Source organism: Melopsittacus undulatus, chromosome 14 (genome assembly GCF_012275295.1).
Source record: "Melopsittacus undulatus isolate bMelUnd1 chromosome 14, bMelUnd1.mat.Z, whole genome shotgun sequence".
NCBI lineage: Eukaryota > Metazoa > Chordata > Aves > Psittaciformes > Psittaculidae > Melopsittacus > Melopsittacus undulatus.
Genome location: NC_047540.1, coordinates 1,171,299 through 1,190,976, shown reverse-complemented (window position 1 = coordinate 1,190,976; position 19,678 = coordinate 1,171,299). Strand labels below are relative to the sequence as shown.

Genomic DNA, 19,678 nt, shown 5'->3' with positions numbered 1-19,678 from the left:
GCCCGCCCGCCCGCAGCCGGGGCTGCCTCCGCCCGCCCCGCACCCACTCGGCGCCCCGGAGGCAGGCGGTGCCCCAGGCGAGCCCTGCTCACACCCCACGGGCAGCAGGAGCCTCGGTCACCCAAAGCCTTTCTCAGCTTCCTCCACACGAGATGCGGCATTGGCTCCTCCATGTGCGTGTCTGTGATCTGAGCAAACCCAGCACTGAGCCTCTCACCTTCCCGCAGTCGAAGTTTGGTTTCTTTCTCCTTCCTCTTCTTACCCCCAAGATCTTCTCTTTTTGGTGCTCTTGACACTCTTAAGTTATTTCTCACAAATACTTGTTTTCCCATGGGAGCCATTCTGCCTCCCTTATCTTTTGTGTCCTTTTCAGCCTTCTTTTCCATAACTCAAGTCATTCTGTCTTGAAACAATTGTTCCTTTCCCCACTGTAGCAAAAGACATCTAAACACTCTTTCCCCTGCTACAAGCGTCCTGCCAGTGTATCATACACAGTTATTCATATTCAACTTGTATCCAGCTCTCTGAACAACGTTTTCCACCAGCCTAATTCCTATTGTTTAATGAACATCCTTTCTTAAACCATCTGAAGCTGTGGGTTTGGAGATTCTGTCTCCCTTTAAATGGGCTTTAAAATCTTCCCTGAGCCCTGTTCTTGCGCAAGACCCCAACAGATCCTGCTCTGTACCTGACCAGCTGGATGGATCATCCTTGAACACAAAACCACTTGGAATTTACATAGTACTTCACATGGATCTTTGCAGTCCACTGGGCAATGGTGTTAATTATCAACTGAAGCCACTTCCATGGGGTGTACCCACATTCTGCATCATCTGACCTGGGGGTTGGTAACCAAATGTCATTTCTGCGTGAAGATCCCCAGCTGCATCCTTCTTGCTTCTGGCACAAATACAAACCTGTTTGGCCTCCAGGTCACCAGGAGATCACTTTTCAAGATGGAAAGGAAATGGTAATTCCCTGTCCCAAAGCACTGAGCACATGGAGGAATCCTCCCTCTGCCAGCACACCCAGCAGCCCACCTTCAACAGAGCACAGAGCTGGGGGTAATGTGAGGTTTGATGTGGCATTAGCAGAGGCAGCACAAGCATCACCTGGGAGCAGCTTCACCAGAAACCCAAATCTTAACCCTGTACCAAGAGGGACATGGGAAAATACTCATTTTCCATGGAAAAAAGGGGGGGAAGTAGATTTACTGCGAGATTAGTATTTATTTAATGTTTTCTGTTCTTTACCTAGAAAAGAACCAGACTACATACAACAATATAAACATACATAGCATACACACAACATAAAGGTGAACTCAGTAATGCCCCACTGTAGAAAAAACACCATTACAAAAAGCACTTTGAAGATGTGATCCCCACCCCTTACAAAGGGTAAACGTGTGGGGGTGATGCACAGGGATTCCCAGCTTTGGTTCAGTTTGGTTTCCTCTGCCACCCTCACACACATCCTGCAAGGGGGCAGGTACACTCGTGAGAAAACATCAGCACCTCTGTTATTGAGCCATGGAAAACATCAGTTATTAAACCTGGAAAGGCTGCTGCAGTCACACAGCCCCAGAGCGTGTCCCAGACTGATGGTGAGTGCTGCAAAGCTGACACCACTGAGAGCCACAGCTCAGAGCAGCTCCTTCCCACATAGAACTATTGATCCCAAATCCCTGTGGAAGCAGAGTGAGGCTGTCAGCCCCTTCTGCTGGTACTCTGCTTTCTCATCCAACCTGCTTCACACTGGATACTGCATTACCTTGGCTGGTTTTTAGAAGTACCCTTATTTTGCTTGTACTGGAGCACTTTTTGCTCATGATCATCATCTGCTACATTTTAAAGTTCAGTAAACAGCAAAAGGGGAGTGAAAACAGGAACAAAATGTCAAGGATGGACATTCAGAGAAAGCCTGAAAGCAAACCTGAGTTGGATGCATCAGATTCAGATGGGACAGATGAGAACATAGAGCTGGGCTCCAGTATATTGCCCTGGGGTGTTTGGGGCCAGCATTTACAGTTCCTGTGTATGGCACATTATTTTGAGAGGCTTTTTTGGGGGTTTGGTTTGGTTTAATTCTTTCTTTTTCGTTTACCAGTATCCAAACACCCTCCTATAACAACCACCAAACCCCAAAGAAGCTGCTGTGTGAACACCTGAAGGGGTGTTTCATGGGCAACTTCAGCTGGATCCAAAACCCTTTAATACTACCAAAGGAAGAATTCCCAGGCACTTCTGAACCCAAAAGTCTAAACCTACAGATCCCAGGAAGATAAAAGTGAACAGATTTCACTGCTTGAATGAAAACAGTGGAAAGGAAGAAGGGATTATTCTGGTTTTCTTTGATTCAGGACATTCCAAACCAATGGGTAAATCCAGGTTTTAAATAGCATCATTTGTGAAATAGCCAATATGGTTCCAAATGACCTAGAGAGAATATTGGGGAGGCTGCTCCCCTTCCTTCACCCATTGTATTGTAGGTCTTGGACAGCGTTTTCTTCCAGCCAGGACCAGTGGCTGCTGCCCATTTGGGTGGCTTTGCTCACCCAACATGAAAAAGTAAAAGGTTTAAAGGGTTTGAAAAGTTTAGGTCATTATAAAACTACAACTGCTGAGGGCACTGAGGGCACCAGGGCTCTTACTAGAAAAGATATTTTAACCCACCCCCTCCTTTGCAATTTGGCAGCTTCCTTTTCATCCTTTCCTACCAAGACTCCACCTCTTGCTTGCTTGCAGTCACCAGAAATGGATATATTCACTTCTCATCGCCAGAACTCAGACTGGAGCCTTCTTCCAGACGCTCCCAGGTTTGCTCAGGCAGCTTCTGAATGGTAAAATAATAAATCAAAGCAACCCTCATGGAGAGGTTTATTTCTAGACAACCAAAAGCCCCAAGATCCACAGAATAGTTAAGTCACTTCCACAAACAAGGGTTGGTTTCTAAGAATTCCTCAGTTCATCTGGACCAAAGGACCTCAGTTATGAAACTGCCTTACAAAACAGCAGGGAATTCAACGACCACATTTGGAGGATTTACAAGGTCTTGCACCAAGATGTTTAATGCACCACAAATACCAGTGCAGCATGTATCCCTTTCATGAAATACAGTGCAATTATGTGCAAAAGTCCATTCAAACACATAATCCCAAACAAAGTCAGTGAGGCCGAGCCAAGACTTCAAGCGACCAGGACTGCAGGGCCTTTAAAAACCTTTGAGAAAAAGATGATATTAGAAATAACTTCCCTAAACCCCTTCTTTTTGATTCTTCATCAAGCACCATATGAACAGTGTAAACCAAACACATCCTCTTCTCAAAGCTTGTGGAGGTTGCATCTACAGTGAAAGACTGGAGGAAACACATTCAAAAACCTAAGTGGAAAGCACAGCAAACAGCTTTACATGAACACCCGGTCACCAGAACAGGGCTAAACTACATCCTAAGTACAATGCTGAAGGACTCCACTGAAAACCAAGCAGCACAACATGACAGTTCAACAGGAAACACCATTGTGGTGGTCACCTTCAGCCCCGCACGGGAACCCCCCACCCGCACCCCTTCCCCGTGGTACACACACCTCAGCACAGCGCCATTCCCTACGCACAAGACACACAAGAACAATCTCTAAGACCAAGGAAAGCTCAAGTAAAAGGGCTGAAGGTCTCTTCCTGCAGCTCTTACAACACAGACTTGCACAAGAGGTTTGTTTGCCCTACTCTGAGTGTCTTCACTTTCAGAGTCAGCCATGGGAGAAGCTGAATCTCCCACCAGTTTGTGCTGCACCAGCCAGAACCAATAGTCCATGTCTAGTGGCTTCTACCAATATTTACAATGAGGTGGCACCTTCATGCTAGAATGAACAGAAACAGGGATGCTTGGCCACCAAATACCAGTTTGGATCCCTACTTACATTCTTACCCACTTCCATTAGCAAGTTTGTCTCCCAGCACAGATAATCTGTGACTCTTTCCAGGTGTTCTCACATGCAGAAGTTCACCCTTAAGCAGATAACCCCCAAAATACCCTCTGCTGTTGGATGGACTCAACAAAGATCTAGTAGTACCCCAAAGGCTTAGCCCTGGTCAGCTGCAGAGGGGTCTGCAATGTGCCACCAGGACTTACAGCCCACATATTCAAAACCCCCAAGGACCCAAAACCAGAGGGGTGGCTCCAACTTTGGCATCTGCATGAGCTGGTAATTGATGGTCTTGATTTAGATGACTAAAATAGGGGTACAGAGCCCTCAGGTTTCAAAGATGATGTCCCAGTGATTTTCTATGATGATTTGTGTCACTATGACACTGTTCAGCTGTTACAAACTCCGATCTACAGAAGACCTGGAGTAGGGGCTACTGAAAGCTCATGCAACTGAAACTACAGCCTGTGATACCAGGATCTCCTTGTGAAGGTGACACTCAAGACCAGACCCTTTCAAATCGAGTCTTGTTACCTTCTGCTGTTTTCAGGAATCACCAGGGAAGTGACTGTTTCAAAAGCAGCTTGTTTCTTCTCTCCTCACCCTACCCCATCTGGCAATGGATTCCCAACTGCATTTGTGAGACCAGAATCAGTGCCCTCGAGCAAATGACAACATCACTGCAGGATGGAGCAGACAGAGAAGCTGAGTTGCTCGTTTTCAGTATGTCAAATAAAAGCACAAGATAGGCAAAAAGAAGCCAACTAGTTAAATCAGAGGACTCTTTGGGGTTTGGGTTCTGTCTAACATTTGGCAAGTGTAAAGTCTTTACACTAAAACCTAAGGAAGCACTCACTGCTGTGTTAAGTGGGAGGAACTGCTCACTCTTAGTCAACCACAGGCTTCTGATCTAGCACTTACTCCAGCCAGAAAGACTCCTACAACTTGCCTTTTCATGGAAACACTTATGAACACCACAGTAAAGAAGCATTAACAGTCTTATTTCACAGTATATTTCAGTTTTGCCTCTTCATTAGGAAACAGGAGGTTATCCATAAGCAAACAGGCTTTCTGGTGGTGGAGTGTTTTCTTCTAAAGCTACCCAGCTTGATCTTGGAGAGCTTCTATCAGTTTGCTACTGGAAAGGTAAAAAAGATCTCACCTCCTTTGGAAACCAACCTTTATCTATCCCAGCAAAGAAGCAGGAGGTCCACACCAGAGGGTTTTGTAGAACACAACAAAACAACACAAATACTTGGGTAAATTCACACAATAACGTAAACCATGAGAAGGACTGAAAGAAAATAGAGTAAAAGAAGAAGAAAAGGATTTACATACAAAGAGACTAGTAAAAAACTCTGAGGGTTTCCTACCCAATAGCTTCAAAATGGGTCATCAGAGCTCTTTTATACACACAGCTCAGACGTTTATATTCAACTACTCCTCAGCTACACCAGTGGTGAATGTGGCTACTTCATCTGCCACCACCACAATTCCCATAGGACCTGACTGACAGCTTTCCACTGCTACCATGAAAAGCTGAAGAGAACTGGGCAGTTCACTCAGTCTAAATGGAGAGACCAGGACACACAACACCATAACGTGTGCTTAAGCCAAGACTACCAAAGTCTAAACGACATCAGACACACATCTGAAGCTCTGGAGTCTGAGCTCTTTGAGAGATGAAGCTGCAGTAAAAACAATTGAGAAGGAGAAGCTTCTTGTCTAAATACCTGCAAAGTTAAGGTCAGATGAAATGGATTTACTCTTACTGGCTACGCTCTCAGCAGCAGCATGGTTTTGTTCTCCTGGGTGTCTGCCCTGGTTTCCAGGTCAAATCCACTCTAAATCAACCCTTAACCTTTACAATATAGAGAATACCATCCTACTACAAAAGGATCACAACTTAGCTTAGAAAAGGTCCAAGATGATGGGTGAAAAACACACTTCTTTTAATGTGATCTTCAGAGAGAAGATGGGGTCCCTTTCAGATCAGGGATTAAGGACCGTGACAGCATTATTTGAAGAGACCTGTTATCCAAACACCACAGAGATGTTCCACCCATAAAATCAAGACTAGGAGGCAGAGACACCACTGGAGATTGCTCAAGTACAACCTCTATGAACCCCAGACAGCAGATTCTTCACAGATTTCTGGTGCACAGCACTGAAAAGTATTAAAAATTCCAATTCTCCCCACTTTTCTATTAAAAAATGGAATAATAAAAAACAGCACAGTCTAACTGGGCAAATACTCAGTTTTGTGTCACAGACCGACCACTGTCATAGAGACACTTCAAACACCCCCATTCTCCTCTCACTGCTACATAAGTGTTTCTCGGTCTGACAAGCTCCTGTGGATCTCCTGCTTGTCATCACCATCAGCATCCTCATCATCGGCTGGATCATTTTCCTCTCCAGACTCCACATATATAGGCCAGTCGTTATCAGCATCACCCTTCTCTTGGCCTTCTGATGACTGCTCCATCAGGCTGAGATTGATGGGCATCGAGTCCTCGTGGGTGGTGGTCACACAGGTACAGCTGTCGCACAAGCCGAAGCGCCGCAAGCCTTGGGACAGGCTGCTGGTGAAGGTTCTCCTGCAGCCTTTGCAGATGATTGGCTTGTTTGATCGATGCACCTGAAGTTAAAATGAGAACACTCTGGGGAAAAAGGCCATCTGCCTCCTTTAGCTCCTTCTGGGGCTCTAATCTGCCTCCTTTAGCACCTTCTGGGGCTCTAATCTGCACCAGAAAACCACCTCTGCTTCAGCTAAAGGGTACGTGATCCCATCATACTTGGGATGGCACAAAGCCCAAGTAGCCCCATACTTGGAGCTACACAAGTACTAACAACTCAACTACCAGTGGCTTAAACTTAGAATCACAGAATGGTTTGGGTTGGAAAGGACCTCAAGATCATCCAGTTCCAACCCTCTCCCATGGGCAGGGACACCTCACACTAAACCAGGTCACCCAAGGCTCTCTCCAACCTGGCCTTGAACACTGCCAGGGATGGAGCATTCACAACCTCCCTGGGCAACCCATTCCAGTGCCTCAGCACCCTCACAGGAAAGAATTTCTTCCTTAGATCCAACCTGAATTCCCCTGTTCCGGTCTAAACCCATCACCCCTTGTCCTATCACTACAGTCCCTGATGCAGAGTCCCTCTCCAGCATCCCTGTAGCCCCCTTCAGACACTGGAAGCTGCTCTGAGGTCTCCATGCAGCTTCTCTTCTCCAGGCTGAACAGCCCCAATGTTCTCAGCCTGGCTCCATACAGGAGCTGCTCCAGCCCCTGAGCATCCTCATGGCCTCCCCTGGACTTGCTCCAACAGTTCCATGTCCTTCTTACGTGAGGACACCAGAACTGCACCCAGTGCTGCAAGTGGGGTCTCATGAGAGCAGAGCAGAGGGGCAGAGCCTGCTGCTCATGCTCCTTTTGATGCAGCCCAGGACATGGTTGGTTTCTGTGCCATGAGCATGCACTGAACCCGGCTCATGTTCTCTTTCAAATCAATCAACACCCCCAAATCCTTCTCCTCAAGCTACTCTCAATCACTTCTCCATCCAACCTGTAGCTGTGCCTGGGATTGCCCCAAACCAGGGACAGGACCCTGTACTACGTGTTATCACTATCATTCCTTATTCCTAGAAAAGCCGATCTCGCATCAGCAACAACCACTTTGAACACCACATTTTGGGAAACCAGGAACACCAAGAACATGCCAGAACTCCCGGAGAGACAGAACCTTTCCTACTCACACTTAACGCGTGGCTGCGGAGGTGCTCCTGGCGTGTGAAGCGCTTCCCGCAGGTCTCACAGGGGTAGGGCCGCTCCCCCGTGTGCGAGCGGATGTGCCTCTTGAGGATCCCCTTCTGCTTTGCTGTGTAGGGGCAGAACGGGCACTTGTGAAGCTTGATGGGCACCACTAACACGTCACCTTGGGGGAAGAAACACAGGCATTAGGTGAGGCACATTTCCAGTGGTAGCTCCTTGTCCTCCCCGCTGCAACCATGAGGCAAGACAACCACACAGCCCTGTCCCTTACCTGGGATCGCTGCAGGTTGGGCAGCTCCAGAAGACATGAACACAGCTGCAGGTGATGGCATCCCTGCAAGCTCAGCCTGCCTGTGCTTACACAGCTGCTGCTCTGAGGGGATTGGCTCTCTGCATTCATTTGCTTTTAAGAAGCCATTTAATTAAGTACCCAATATTCACTTTAGTGCAGTGGGGTCTCTGCAGCATCTCACTGTCAAAGTCTCCCATTTCTTAAGATACCATTAGCATTAAATCCTAAACCCACAAATTACACGTAGTAGTAGCACAATATGTCCATGTGCTTTTATGAAATGCCTGAACTGAGGTGTGGGGAGCCCAGCTGGAAACAGGAATGCTTGTTTCTCCTGCCAGTCACATCAGCCTTTCTACTGGTAGTAGCATGATGAAGAGCTCCAACACATTTGCTGAGGATATTTCCCTTCTCCTGAAATCAAACTCTATGAACATGAGTAACATGTAATTTATGAAGTCAGGCAAAAAAAGAGGATTAAAATCAAAGCTCACATTTTCCATAACCATGGGTATTGCAGAGCTGTGCAGCAGCAGCCCAGGCATGAGCTTCCCCTCCAGCATAAAGGCTGGGATGTTTCACTACAAAATCAGTTTTCCCTGTTCCAGGTGCTCAGGGAGGGGTTTGTGTATTGTCAGTTAGACCAGGCTGTGGAACATTCCTTGTACTGAGGTTTGTCCAACCCAGTCTCACAGAACCCCAAAAGGAGTGTCTAAAGGTATGAACGTGTGAGTGAAATCCATCTCCCCTGATGTGGGACCTTCACAAGGTGTTGCTAATCCCTGCTGCATGCTTAGAGCTCTGTTTAGCAAACAGGAAACCCAGTTCCTACTCCTGCCTTGCTCCAGACTCCTCCAAGGTGCCTGCTCCCCCTCCCTCCATGGTGAAGGAAACCAGGAACGGATGTGGACACACAAAAGTCACTGGTATTCATCTCACCTTCAACTTTGCATTTCTCATTCCTGGTGTCTTCTGAAAACGCTAAGACAGCAGAAGCACTGAAAGGGGAGGAGAGGTGCTCCCATCCCACTAAACATCCTCGATGTTTGGTTTTAGCAGAGAAACAGACCCAAGGCACGTTTGAGGACACCCTCACTCCTGTCTAAAGCACATCTACCACTCCATTTCCTCTCTCACATCACCTGATTCTATCATACTCTAGAAGCACCGCCCTTTGAGTGAGTCATGAATGAAGACTTGAAGAGAGGAAAACAAGTAACTGAATTCTGTGTGTGAGGTGCTCTTGCCTTGCTACACATCCCTGCCCAGAGGCACATCCCTGCCCAGGGCTCTGTCCTGGCAACCTTCAGCCTTCACTGCCTTGTGATGTTATCAGATTCCTTCTTTTAAAGCAGTAAGAGAATATATTGGGTGTATTTAAGATCACACATGCACACTTGAGCTGGAAGTGATGTGAGTGTACTTGCTATCTAAGAGCAGAGTACTTGGGGAAAGGTTTCCTGCCTGGTGCCCAACCCACTCCTGCATCTGTCACATCCTGACCAGTGATGACACTTGCAGTGCCTGTCAGAGCTGCCTCCATCGTTGTAAGCAACTAAAATGCCCAAATCCTTATTGTCCATTTCAGGAGAAACTCCTCTGGACCTGACCTTCCTCTCCTCCAGCTCCCTGCCACTGCTGCTGGGAGGTATTCCTGCCAGCATGAGCCATCCCATCCCATGGGCTCGGGAGGCAGTGGAACCTCCGGTGCTCAGGTGAAAAGCCAACCTGCCTCTTGAGGTAAGAATTAAGTCTTTCTGCAATACCACAGAGCTTAAAGCTCTCAGTGCTCTGAAAAGAAGTCCTGGGCATTGCTCAGTTTGGGACAGAACTGATTCTGTCCTTTTGGGGTTCAAAGCACCAGCAGCTGATGTGCTGGCCAGAGCTCCGGTGGAATGAGCTACTTCTGCTCTGTCAGCTCTGCAGCAGATCCCTCTGGTGGCAGCTCAACTCATCTTCCTGATCGCTCTTTATAGCACTAATGCTACAAGAGGAAGTCTCTTTCACAATCCTTTCAATGAGGTCCCAACTGAGATCGTTTATTAAAGCATTACCACCAACACTGAACTCCAGCATCTGCCTCAGAGAGGCTGGAAGAGCCATCAGAAACACTTACCTGCCAAGTGCTGCACTGAATAAAGGAGTACAGCTCTTTGGGAGTCCAGAACAATAGTTTATTTTGCTATGGCATAATATTCAGCAATGTATTCCTGCACAAGAACGAGAGTAACAAAGGAGCTCGCACACTCAGTGGTTTCCTCCTACAGACTGCACCCCCTGAGTCCTCTCACCTGTGTCCTCACCATACCAGTCGCTGTGAATGTCCATCATGGAGCTCACTGCCACCCCTGCATCCTCTGGCCTACCCTCAAAGCCCCGGACAAAGTGATGGACCACGTCCTCCTTTCTCTGAGCCGAGCTGTTGCGCAGGAGGGCCTCGAGGAACTGTTTCATGTGATAGTTATTGCAGGCCAAGTCCATGGCCTGCCCGCTGTGCAGCCCCTCTTCCATCTGCTCCAGGGACAGCGGGGTCGGGTACTGCGGCAGCCGCTCACCCGCTTCCACCTCCACCTCCACCTCATCCGAGTCAAACTCCACTTTGGGTTCCACCCCTTTGGGCAGTGAGGAGTTGACATCGTCCGCGGAGTCGCTGCTGACGGGGTCCCGGACCACGAGCTCCAGGGGATGGCAACCGCTGCACTCGCCGCAGGGAGGGTCCTGCTGGCAATCAGACATCCCTTCCTTCTCCTGCAGGGAGGACACAGAGGCAGAGCACTGGCTCTTGGAGCTGAAGGAGGTGCCCTCTCTGGCAGACCCGGTGCTCCCACTATCAGCCTGGTAGAAAGCTGCTTCCCTCTCTATCTTCCTGCAGATATCCAGCGAGGAGCGGATGTAGGTCTTGCAGAAGTTAACCACGTCAGTCATCTGCAGGTAGCTGGCTGCAGACATCACCTCGATGACGTTTTCCCCACACAGATCCAGCTTCCCGGAATAAAGGAAGTCCAGGATGATGGAGAAGGCCTCGGAGGTGACGATGTCCAGCGAGGCGGTGCTGTGCCTGCCGCTGTCCTGGATGTAGTGGATGAGCAGCGCTCGGAAGTAGCCGCTGTTGGCAAACAGGATGTTCTTGTGCGCCTTGAAGATCCTGCCCTCCACGATAATGCTGCAGTCACAGAAGAAGTCCCTCTTGCGCTGCTCGTTCAGCTCCCCCAGCAGCTTCGCGTAGTACGACTGCATCTCCATGGCTCCCGTCGCTGCGGGACAACGGGAACGCACCGTCAGTGCAGGGGAAGGAGGGCTCCGGACCCACACCCGCTATGGGGACAACGGGAACGCACCGTCAGTGCAGGGGGAGGAGGGCTCCGGACCCACACCCGCTATGGGGACAACGGGAACGCACTATCAGTGCAGGGGAAGGGAGGCTCCGGACCCACACCCGCTATGGGGACAACGGGAACGCACCGTCAGTGCAGGTGGGGAGGGCTCCGGACCCACACCCGCTATGGGGACAACGCACCGTCAGTGCAGGGGAACGGAGGCTCCGGGACCCACACCCGCTGCGGGACAACGGGAACGCACCGTCAGTGCAGGGGAAGGAGGGCTCCGGACCCACAGCCGCTATGGGGACAACGGGAACGCACCGTCAGTGCAGGGGAAGGAGGCTCCGGACCCACAGCCGCTATGGGGACAACGGGAACGCACCGTCAGTGCAGGGGAAGGAGGCTCCGGGACCCACACCCGCTATGGGGACAACGGGAACGCACCGTCAGTGCAGGGGAAGGAGGGCTCCGGACCCACACCCGCTATGGGTACAACGGGAACGCACCGTCAGTGCAGGGGAAGGAGGGCTCCGGACCCACACCCGCTATGGGGACAACGGGAACGCACCGTCAGTGCAGGGGGAGGGGGGCTCCGGACCCACACCCGCTATGGGGACAATGGGAACGCACCGTCAGTGCAGGGGAAGGAGGGCTCCGGGACCCACACCCGCTATGGGGACAACGGGAACGCACCGTCAGTGCAGGGGAGGAGGGCTCCGGACCCACACCCGCTATGGGGACAACGGGAACGCACCGTCAGTGCAGGGGGAGGAGGGCTCCGGGACCCACACCCGCTCCGGCCGCAGGGGCCGCGCTACCCCCCCCCAGCCCCGGTCCCATCCCGGTCCCCGCTCACCGCCGCTCCCGCCCGGCCGCCGTACCGGGGCCGCCCTCCTTGGAGGAGGAGCCGGAAGGGGAAGTGACGTAACGAGAGCCGCGGCCCACTGAGGGGTGAGGGGTCGGTAAATAGTGGTGACGTCACGCCGCCAAGATGGCGGAGGGGTGAGAGCGGCGGTGCCGGGACCGGACCGGGATGGGGGGGGGTGGGGACGGAACGGGGGTACCGGAGATGGAGTGGGGGATGGAGCGGGGCCGGGGGTACCGTTGATGGAGCAGAACGGGGGTACCGGGGATGGAGCGGGGCCGGGCTGGGGGTACCGGGGATGGAGCCGGGCCGGGCCGGGCTCTGCCTCACTCTTGTGTCCCCCGCAGGGAGGACGGCGGCTGGTGGCGGAGCTGGCTGCAGCAGAGCTACCAGACCGTCAAGGAGAAGGTAGGAGGTGGTGGGACCCCTGGGCCGGGGCCGGGGCCGCAGCAGGAGTTCAGCACCGAGCGGGGCTGCTCTGCAGTGCCCCATCCCTGGCAGTGCTCAAGGCCAGGTTGGACACAGGGGCTTGGAGCAGCTGCTCCAGTGGAAGGGGTCCCTGCCCGTGGCAGGGGTTGGAGCTGGAGGAGCTTTAAGGTCCCTTCAACCCAAACCAGGCTGGGGTTCCGTGATTTCCTGCCCGTGACAGCAGTACTTATGTAAATTATATGCAAAACGGAGAACAAAGCTGTCTTTTTGCATTCTTAATTTAATCCTTCTCCGTCATGTGTTGGACATGCAGGTTCCTGTTGTTATTCAGGTTATTGCAGTCTTACCTATTGCACATGTTGGGCTATAGGCACTTCAATCTCTGTGACTTGACTGGTGTTCCCAGAGCAACCGTGGCATTGTTGGAGCACAGGAGGATTACACAATCTTATCTGTTGTCTTCTTGCAGTCCACGGAAGCTTTGGAGTTCATGAAGAGGGACCTGGCCGAGTTCACTCAAGTGGTGCAGCATGACACAGCCTGCACCATCGCTGCTACAGCCAGCGTGGTCAAGGACAAGCTGGCAGTGAGTAGAGGTGTAAGAGCTGGGATTCCTGTTGCAGAAAGCAAAGTGGGGGGCAATAGGATGTACCCACCTCCAAGGTCAAGGTTCTCTGAGTAAGTCCCACCATATAACCATGAGCTTCAAGTTTCTGACGTTCTCCCTGGTGCAGGTTTGGTGCTGAGCACTGTGTGGGATTTCCTTGCTGTGGGGGTGAGGAACGTCTGGAGATGAGTGGAGGAAGGATCCCTGTGCTTCCCCTTTCTGTGTGCACCACGTAAGCAGGATAGTGGCAGCATCACTCTAGCACAGCTGCAGACCTCTGCACAAGCTGTTGCTGTTAGCCCTGCACAGCTGCCACAGTGACAAACCAGGCCCCAAACCTGGCTGATCCTTCCTGCAAAACCCAGGCATGGTTGCCCACAAACCTATTTCAAGGCCTGCCCCCCCCCCTCCCCACCCTTCTAGCCCAGCCCTGGCCACAAGTCACCTTGTTAACACTGTTTTGGCAGGAGAAACAGCCTCCTGCCCTAAAGGAACCTACCCAGGAAAGAGCAACGCTTGGCTGCTGCTGCAGGCACTGTGACAAGGATGCTCAGGGGCTGGAGCAGCTCCTGTATGGAGCCAGGCTGAGAACATTGGGGCTGTTCAGCCTGGAGAAGAGAAGCTGCATGGAGACCTCAGAGCAGCTTCCAGTGACTGAAGGGGGCTGTAGGGATGTTGGAGGTGGAATCTTCCTCAGGGACTGCAGTGACAGGACAAGGCGTGATGGGTTCAGACTGAAACAGGGGAAGCTCAGGTTGGAGATAAGGAACAAGCTGTTCCCTGTGAGGGTGCTGAGGTGCTGGCACAGGGTGCCCAGAGAAGCTGTGGCTGCCCCATCCCTGGCAGTGCTCAAGGCCAGGCTGGACAGAGCCTTGGTGACCTGGTTTAGTGTGAGGTGTCCATGCTCATGGCAGGGGGGTTGGAACTGGATGATTTTAAGGTCCTTCCCAACCCAAACCATTCTGTGATTCTGTGTACTTACCCTGTGCTGCTTTTTCTCTTCAAGAGGACAGAAGGTTCCTCAGGTGCAACTGAAAAGGTGAGGAAAGGGATCTCTGACTTCCTGGGTGTCATTTCAAACACATTTGCTCCCTCACCGGATAAGACCATTGACTGCGATGTCATAACATTGATGGCAACCCCTTCGGGCACCACCGAGCCCTATGACAGTGCCAAGGTGAGTGCCCTATTGCCAGAGCTTCCCTCTGGGATGTGGAGTCCCACCCCTTGTCCTCGGGGGGCTCTTCTACCACCCCAGCATTGCTGACAGCTCTGCCCTGTGCCTCTTCTCCCCTAGGCTCGCCTCTACAGCCTCCAGTCAGACCCAGCCACCTACTGCAATGAACCCGATGGTATGACTGGGCTGCTCAGAGCCTTTCTCAGTGCCTTGACAGGGAACACTGCCTATGGAGAGCAGATGGGTCTGTTGCATTGGGGACTAGCTTAGACTGAGAGTTTGCTGGGTCACTGCATGGCCTCTTGCTGGCACAGGACCCATGAGAGTGGATGGGCTCAGAGACCCACATCTCCCTCCACCTTCTTGCCTTGCTCACTCCATCTAGTCTGGTCTGTAGCATCTTCCCGGGGAAACTTCCCAAAGCTGTTCCTGCCCTGTTTGTGCCAAGGTCTGGTATCAATGTGCTTCCCCTTTCCAGGCCCTGCTGAGCTCCTGGAGGCCTGGCTCTCTCAGTTTAACCTGGAGGAGAAGAAAGGGGAGATCGCGGAGCTGCTGGCAACCAGCCCTTCTATCCGGGCTCTCTACACCAAAATGGTATGGGCCCTGCCTGGCTTCTCACTTGGGGTATGGTGCAGGGCAGCCCTGAGCTGCTGGGCCCTGGAGCTGGTGGTAGGAAAGACTCAAGTGGGCTATGGAGTTTAGGATTCTTCTTCTGTTCTCATTTGTCCCGGCCCTGGAACAGAAGTTCCTCTGTAGCCATCCAGTGTGTTAGAGCATCTCCCAAGCCTGTGCCCCTGGAAACACAGGTTCCTTGCACAGGTTAGAGGGTGCCTGTAAGGAAGGGGAACAGAGAGGAGCTCAGCACTCCCTCCGAAGTGACTCATCCTGTTTCTTGTGTCATTCCCAGGTCCCTGCAGCTGTTTCCCATTCGGAATTCTGGCAGCGCTACTTCTACAAAGTGCATCGTCTGGAGCAGGTGGGGGGGGTGTGGGTGTCCCCCAGGGCTGGGTGCTCCAGCCAAGGAGCTCTCTGGTGCACACCAGAGGTGCTTTCCCTGGAGGAGCAGGGGTCTGGGCTGCTGTGACTGTGCCCCTGTCACTGGTGGGGAGGGAAGGGCTGGGACAGGAGCTGCTGACACTGAATCCCTGCAGGATGAAGCCCGGAGGGAGGCTCTGAAGCAGCGAGCGGAGCAGAGCATTCACCGGGAGGAGCCGAGCTGGGAGGAGGATGAAGGTGGGTTGGGTGGCTGCGGGTCTGCGGGAGGGCTGGTGCACACCTCAGCAGTTAGAGAGGGTGGTGGCTCCTCCTCACCCCCCACATTCATCTCCCAGCCCCACTGCAGCCACCCTGCTGCATGTCACCTGCTGAAACATCTCTCGCTTCTCTTCTGCCTTCCTACAGAGGAGCTCTTGGGGATGTCACCCCTGCCTTGTGCAAACGTCACATTGCCAGCGGCAGCAGAGAAAGAGTGTGCCCCTGCAGCCCCGGAGGGAAGGCACCCCACTGCTCACAAGGGACCCTCAGAGGAGAGCTGGGCCCTCCTCTCTCCAGAGCCAGCCCCAGCAGAGGGGAGCCCCTCTGAGAGCAGTGAGAGCGTCTCCCTTGTGACTCAGATTGCAAACCCTGCCTCTGTGCCTGCTGCGCAGCTACAGACTGGAGCTGTACAACCAGCCGGGGCCGGAGACCTCTCCCAGGAGCTGGTGGAGGCCACGGAAGAGCAGAGCTCCCTGCCAAAGCCCCCAGGCCCTGCTCATCGTTCTGCACCTACCCGGGAATCAGCAGCATCCTCAAAGCAACCGGCTGCTACCGAGCTCAAAGAGGTGGAGAGCAAAGCCCAGGCCAGGACAGAGACTCTGAAAGAGGAAGGTCCATCCGATCTACGAGTCTTCGAGCTGAACTCGGATAGTGGGAAATCCACTCCCTCCAACAATGGCAAGAAAGGTGTGTGCGTGAGGGACAGCACAGGGCCTGGAACCTGCTGCTGGGGGTGGCAGCTTCTGGGGAAAGGACTGTGATGTTTATGATGATAGGGAGGAGGAAAGGGATTTTGCCAAAGTTGCTCAGGAAAGGTAGATCCAAAGAGATCCCTCATGGCCAGAACTGAAAGTGGAAGGAAATCCTTCTGTTGGGCAGGGTCAGGCTGGTCCCATCAGATAGTGACAATCTGCTGTGGGCAGATGGCTGGGCTGCTGCCACAGTTGGCTCTGTCCTGAGCTCTCTATGGCAGGGGAGGCTCTTCCACCCTCTGGCTGACACCATCCACAACCCTTTCCTTGCAGAGGATGCTGCCTTCAGCAGAGCCTGCTGCAGGGCTCCCACAACACTGATTGTATGGGTTGTAGGATTACAAAGCCACTGGAAGCAGCCCAAGATGCAGCATGGTGGGAGGTTCATGAGCTGGGTCTGTGAGCAGAATTAAGCTAGACAAGAACTCCAAAGGCTGTTGGCTGGACACAGCAGAGCTTTGGTCCCTGGGTCTGAGGTCTGGGAAGGGAATGTGGTGGTTCCTTCCCTCTTGAGTGTCACCCTGAGGAGTGTCCCTGCTGCTCCCCTGCGTCAGGAGCTTGTTCTTTCCACTGGGGACTACTACAGTCCCTGTCATTCCTTATCTGATGTGTTCTCTGTGTGACTGTAACGTGACACATCCCAGTTCTCCCAGGCCAGGGGAGAACACGTTTCACTGTTCACCTCTCCCAGCTGTTCTGGACCAGCCCTTTGCTGCAAGACAAGTGCAGCTCAGTCCACCCCATCCCTGTTCATGAGCTGACAGCCTGCTGCTGGGCTTTCTCTCCTCCCAGGCAGCAGGAGCTCTGGGCCTCAATGAATGCCAGGGCTTTGTGGGGTTGCTTGGGCACCTGTGTGCTTTGGCCAGGGCATCTGGAGAGCACGAGCATCTCTAACAGCTGCATCGTGATGTTTGTGGTTCCAGGCTCCAGCACTGACATCAGTGAGGACTGGGAAAAGGACTTTGATTTGGACATGACTGAAGAAGAGGTGCAGCTGGCACTCTCCAAGGTGGAAATGGCTGGGGAGGTGAGTCCAGCTCACTCAAATAGGGTTGCATCCAGAGAGCTGTGGCTGCTGCTGCTCTGCCTGTGAGCTACTGCCTGCATAGAGCAGCTCACAGGAGCCTTGTGGAAGGTGTGAGGTGCTCCTTGAGGACAGGCTCAGCTTGGGATGTGGCTGAGGGAGTCATGGGTGTCACACCTGCCCGGGTGTGCTTGAAGAGGGATGAGTGTGCAAGCTCCCTAAGGGAAGCAGAGCAAGAGAATCCCTCTTGAGAGGGTGTGGAAGCATGAGGATATGTCAGGCTTGGTGCTAACTCAGGCACCCTGGGCAGGAGGAGCTGTTGATAGATGGCTTTTGAGTTACAAACACTGGGGGATGTTCTCTTGTTTGCAGCTGGAAGATGAAGAGTGGGAAGACTGGGAATAAAGCAACTGCTTCCAGTGTGTGTCACAGGCTCATTTCCACCATCGACTGTGAATTAAATCACGGACCGGCTGTTCCTTTGTGTGTCACTGTGCTGGGGATTGTGTTTCCAGGCTGGAGGAGTTTCATTCCTGCTAAATCCTGTGGGCAACTCCAGTGACCCCTTCAGACCTGGATGAGGACGAGGAGGAAGCAAGAGTTCACTTGTAGCTGCTAGGGAGCCCATCTTCTCAGTAGGTCCTAGAGACTGGCCAAGCCACACTGGCTGCCCTGGGTAGGGGCAGATGTGATGCAGTGAGGGGTCCCGAGTGCTTGAGTGCTTGTGTGTGTGTGTGTGCACATCAGCTGCAGCCCAGCAGCTCAAAGGCTCTTGGATGCAAGCTGTGCCTGCTCCCTCGCGCTCTGTGCTGCTCCACACCAGCCCTGGAGACCATTCCCTGCTGGAGGGAGGTGCCGCAGGCTCAGCCCCTTTGCTCCCACTCATTGCTGCAAAGAAAAGCAGTGGGTTTGTGGCTTTGAGCTGCAGCTGGGCCATGCTGGAAGGAGCCAAACTCCCCTCAAACCCTCAGCTTCTGCCTGGCTTTTTGTCTTGGAAGCTTTTTCTAATGGGAACTCATTTCCTGCTGCAGGAGCAGCAGCTCCTCAAGGAGCCAAGGCCTTGCTGCTTCCCCTGCTCTGCCTTCCTCTCCTGGCATTTGTGTCTTTCGAGTTAAATTCCTCAAGCAAACTACTTGTGGCTTGCTCTTAACTCGAGCCCCTCGGGCAGGCAGCGATTTGGGCTGCCCTGGAGCAGAGCCCTTCCCTGGGGTGCCCAGTTTGGGGTGCACAGCCCCAGCCTGGCCCTCGGGGAACATGGTACCTGTGGGCTGAGGTCCACACCAGGCTCTCAAGCTTTGCTGTGCTCACTTGGGTTCCTTCACTCAAGCCCTCTGTGACTGCTTGCAATGCTTCTCTCTGACCCACAGCCTCTCTCATGTCCTGAGATGCTCCTCAGTGGATGATGCTAATACACAGTTATCCTATAGAGACGGAGCCCTTGCTGCTGCCCCTGCCCTTCGGGGGGTGGTTTTATACATGCTGCCTTTGTCCTTCTGCCCCTTCCAGGGCCACTTGGTTGGAGCTATGGGCTTCCTGCTGGTTTAGGGTAGCGTTAACCCAGGTACACTTGGAAGAGTTGGGGTTTTGGGGTTGGGTTTGGGGTTTTTTTCTCCCCTTTAGGATTGATTCTCAGGCGCAGCTGCCCGAAGGATTGCATTGGTGGCAGCAGTGCCTTTGGGCACTTACATGAGAGCACGTTTGTCCTGCAGAACCTTCGAGGGCTGGAACTGAGCTACATGGGCTGGGCTGGCAGAGCCTCTGGTGCCTGGCCCCAGATGTAGCTGTAGCAGGAACACTGGCCATGGGGGGGTGGCAGCAGTGGGTGCAGGCTCAGGCCTCTGCTCCCCGGGCTTGGTGTGAGTGCTGCCTGCATCCCTGCCCTGCAGCATTGCTCTGAGCGTGCTGTGCTCTCCTCTCTGTCACTTCTGGTTTGCTCTTCTTTAGTCAATTAACCATTGGGTTGTCTGTGCAATATTCTCTGTTCTCAAGTATCCCACCTCTCCCTGGGCCTTTTCTAGCTGGGGTGAGAGCCAGGAGCAATTCTAACAGCTGGTAGTTTTGTAACGATGACTTTCTCCAAACCTTTTGCAGTTAACGGCAATTAAAGGAATTCTACAGAGTCTCTGCCTGTGCTGAGAGTTTCCTTTCGGGATGGGAACGGGATGGGGTTGGGCTGGGGATGAGGTAGGTACAGCTGCCTCAGGAGGGCCTGTGGGTCCTTGCTTTAAACCTCCCTTTCCTCCCACCCTGTGGAGA

General features: G+C 52.6%; 2 protein-coding genes across 3 annotated transcripts; one reads left to right on the top strand and one right to left on the bottom strand.

Moving 5' to 3' along the window:
* Nucleotides 1-6,192: 6,192 nt before the first annotated feature.
* ZBTB8B (zinc finger and BTB domain containing 8B) lies at nt 6,193-12,281 on the bottom strand. Its single transcript, XM_034069139.1, has 4 exons — nt 12,171-12,281; nt 10,286-11,248; nt 7,687-7,865; nt 6,193-6,564 (listed from the first exon to the last, which is right to left on the bottom strand). The coding sequence occupies exons 2-4, from the start codon at nt 11,235-11,237 to the stop codon at nt 6,247-6,249; spliced, it is 1,449 nt and encodes a 482-aa protein (XP_033925030.1). The 5' UTR covers nt 11,238-11,248; nt 12,171-12,281; the 3' UTR covers nt 6,193-6,246.
* Nucleotides 12,224-19,542, top strand: BSDC1 (BSD domain containing 1). 2 transcript variants are annotated; one of them, XM_034069143.1, is made up of 12 exons: nt 12,224-12,316; nt 12,527-12,587; nt 13,078-13,194; nt 14,222-14,392; nt 14,513-14,567; nt 14,871-14,986; nt 15,300-15,368; nt 15,544-15,625; nt 15,794-16,333; nt 17,322-17,425; nt 17,795-17,841; nt 17,938-19,542. In XM_034069143.1, the coding sequence occupies exons 1-11, from the start codon at nt 12,306-12,308 to the stop codon at nt 17,825-17,827; spliced, it is 1,359 nt and encodes a 452-aa protein (XP_033925034.1). In that variant the 5' UTR covers nt 12,224-12,305; the 3' UTR covers nt 17,828-17,841; nt 17,938-19,542. The 2 variants fall into 2 exon arrangements, with proteins under 2 accessions (XP_033925034.1, XP_033925033.1); XM_034069142.1 differs by having other exon boundaries at nt 12,225-12,316; nt 17,795-19,542.
* Nucleotides 19,543-19,678: the final 136 nt, after the last annotated feature.

Coding starts and splice junctions, on each gene's coding strand:
- ZBTB8B (XM_034069139.1), bottom strand. CDS start 11,237: ATGGAGATGCAGTCGTACTACGCGAAGCTGCTGGGGGAGCTGAACGAG. Junction 7,866..10,285: donor CTGGTATGGTGAGGACACAG/GTGAGAGGACTC, acceptor TCTTCCCCCAAG/GTGACGTGTTAGTGGTGCCC. Junction 6,565..7,686: donor TCCGCAGCCACGCGTTAAGT/GTGAGTAGGAAA, acceptor TTTTAACTTCAG/GTGCATCGATCAAACAAGCC.
- BSDC1 (XM_034069143.1), top strand. Junction 12,588..13,077: donor ACCAGACCGTCAAGGAGAAG/GTAGGAGGTGGT, acceptor GTCTTCTTGCAG/TCCACGGAAGCTTTGGAGTT. Junction 15,626..15,793: donor GAGCTGGGAGGAGGATGAAG/GTGGGTTGGGTG, acceptor GCCTTCCTACAG/AGGAGCTCTTGGGGATGTCA.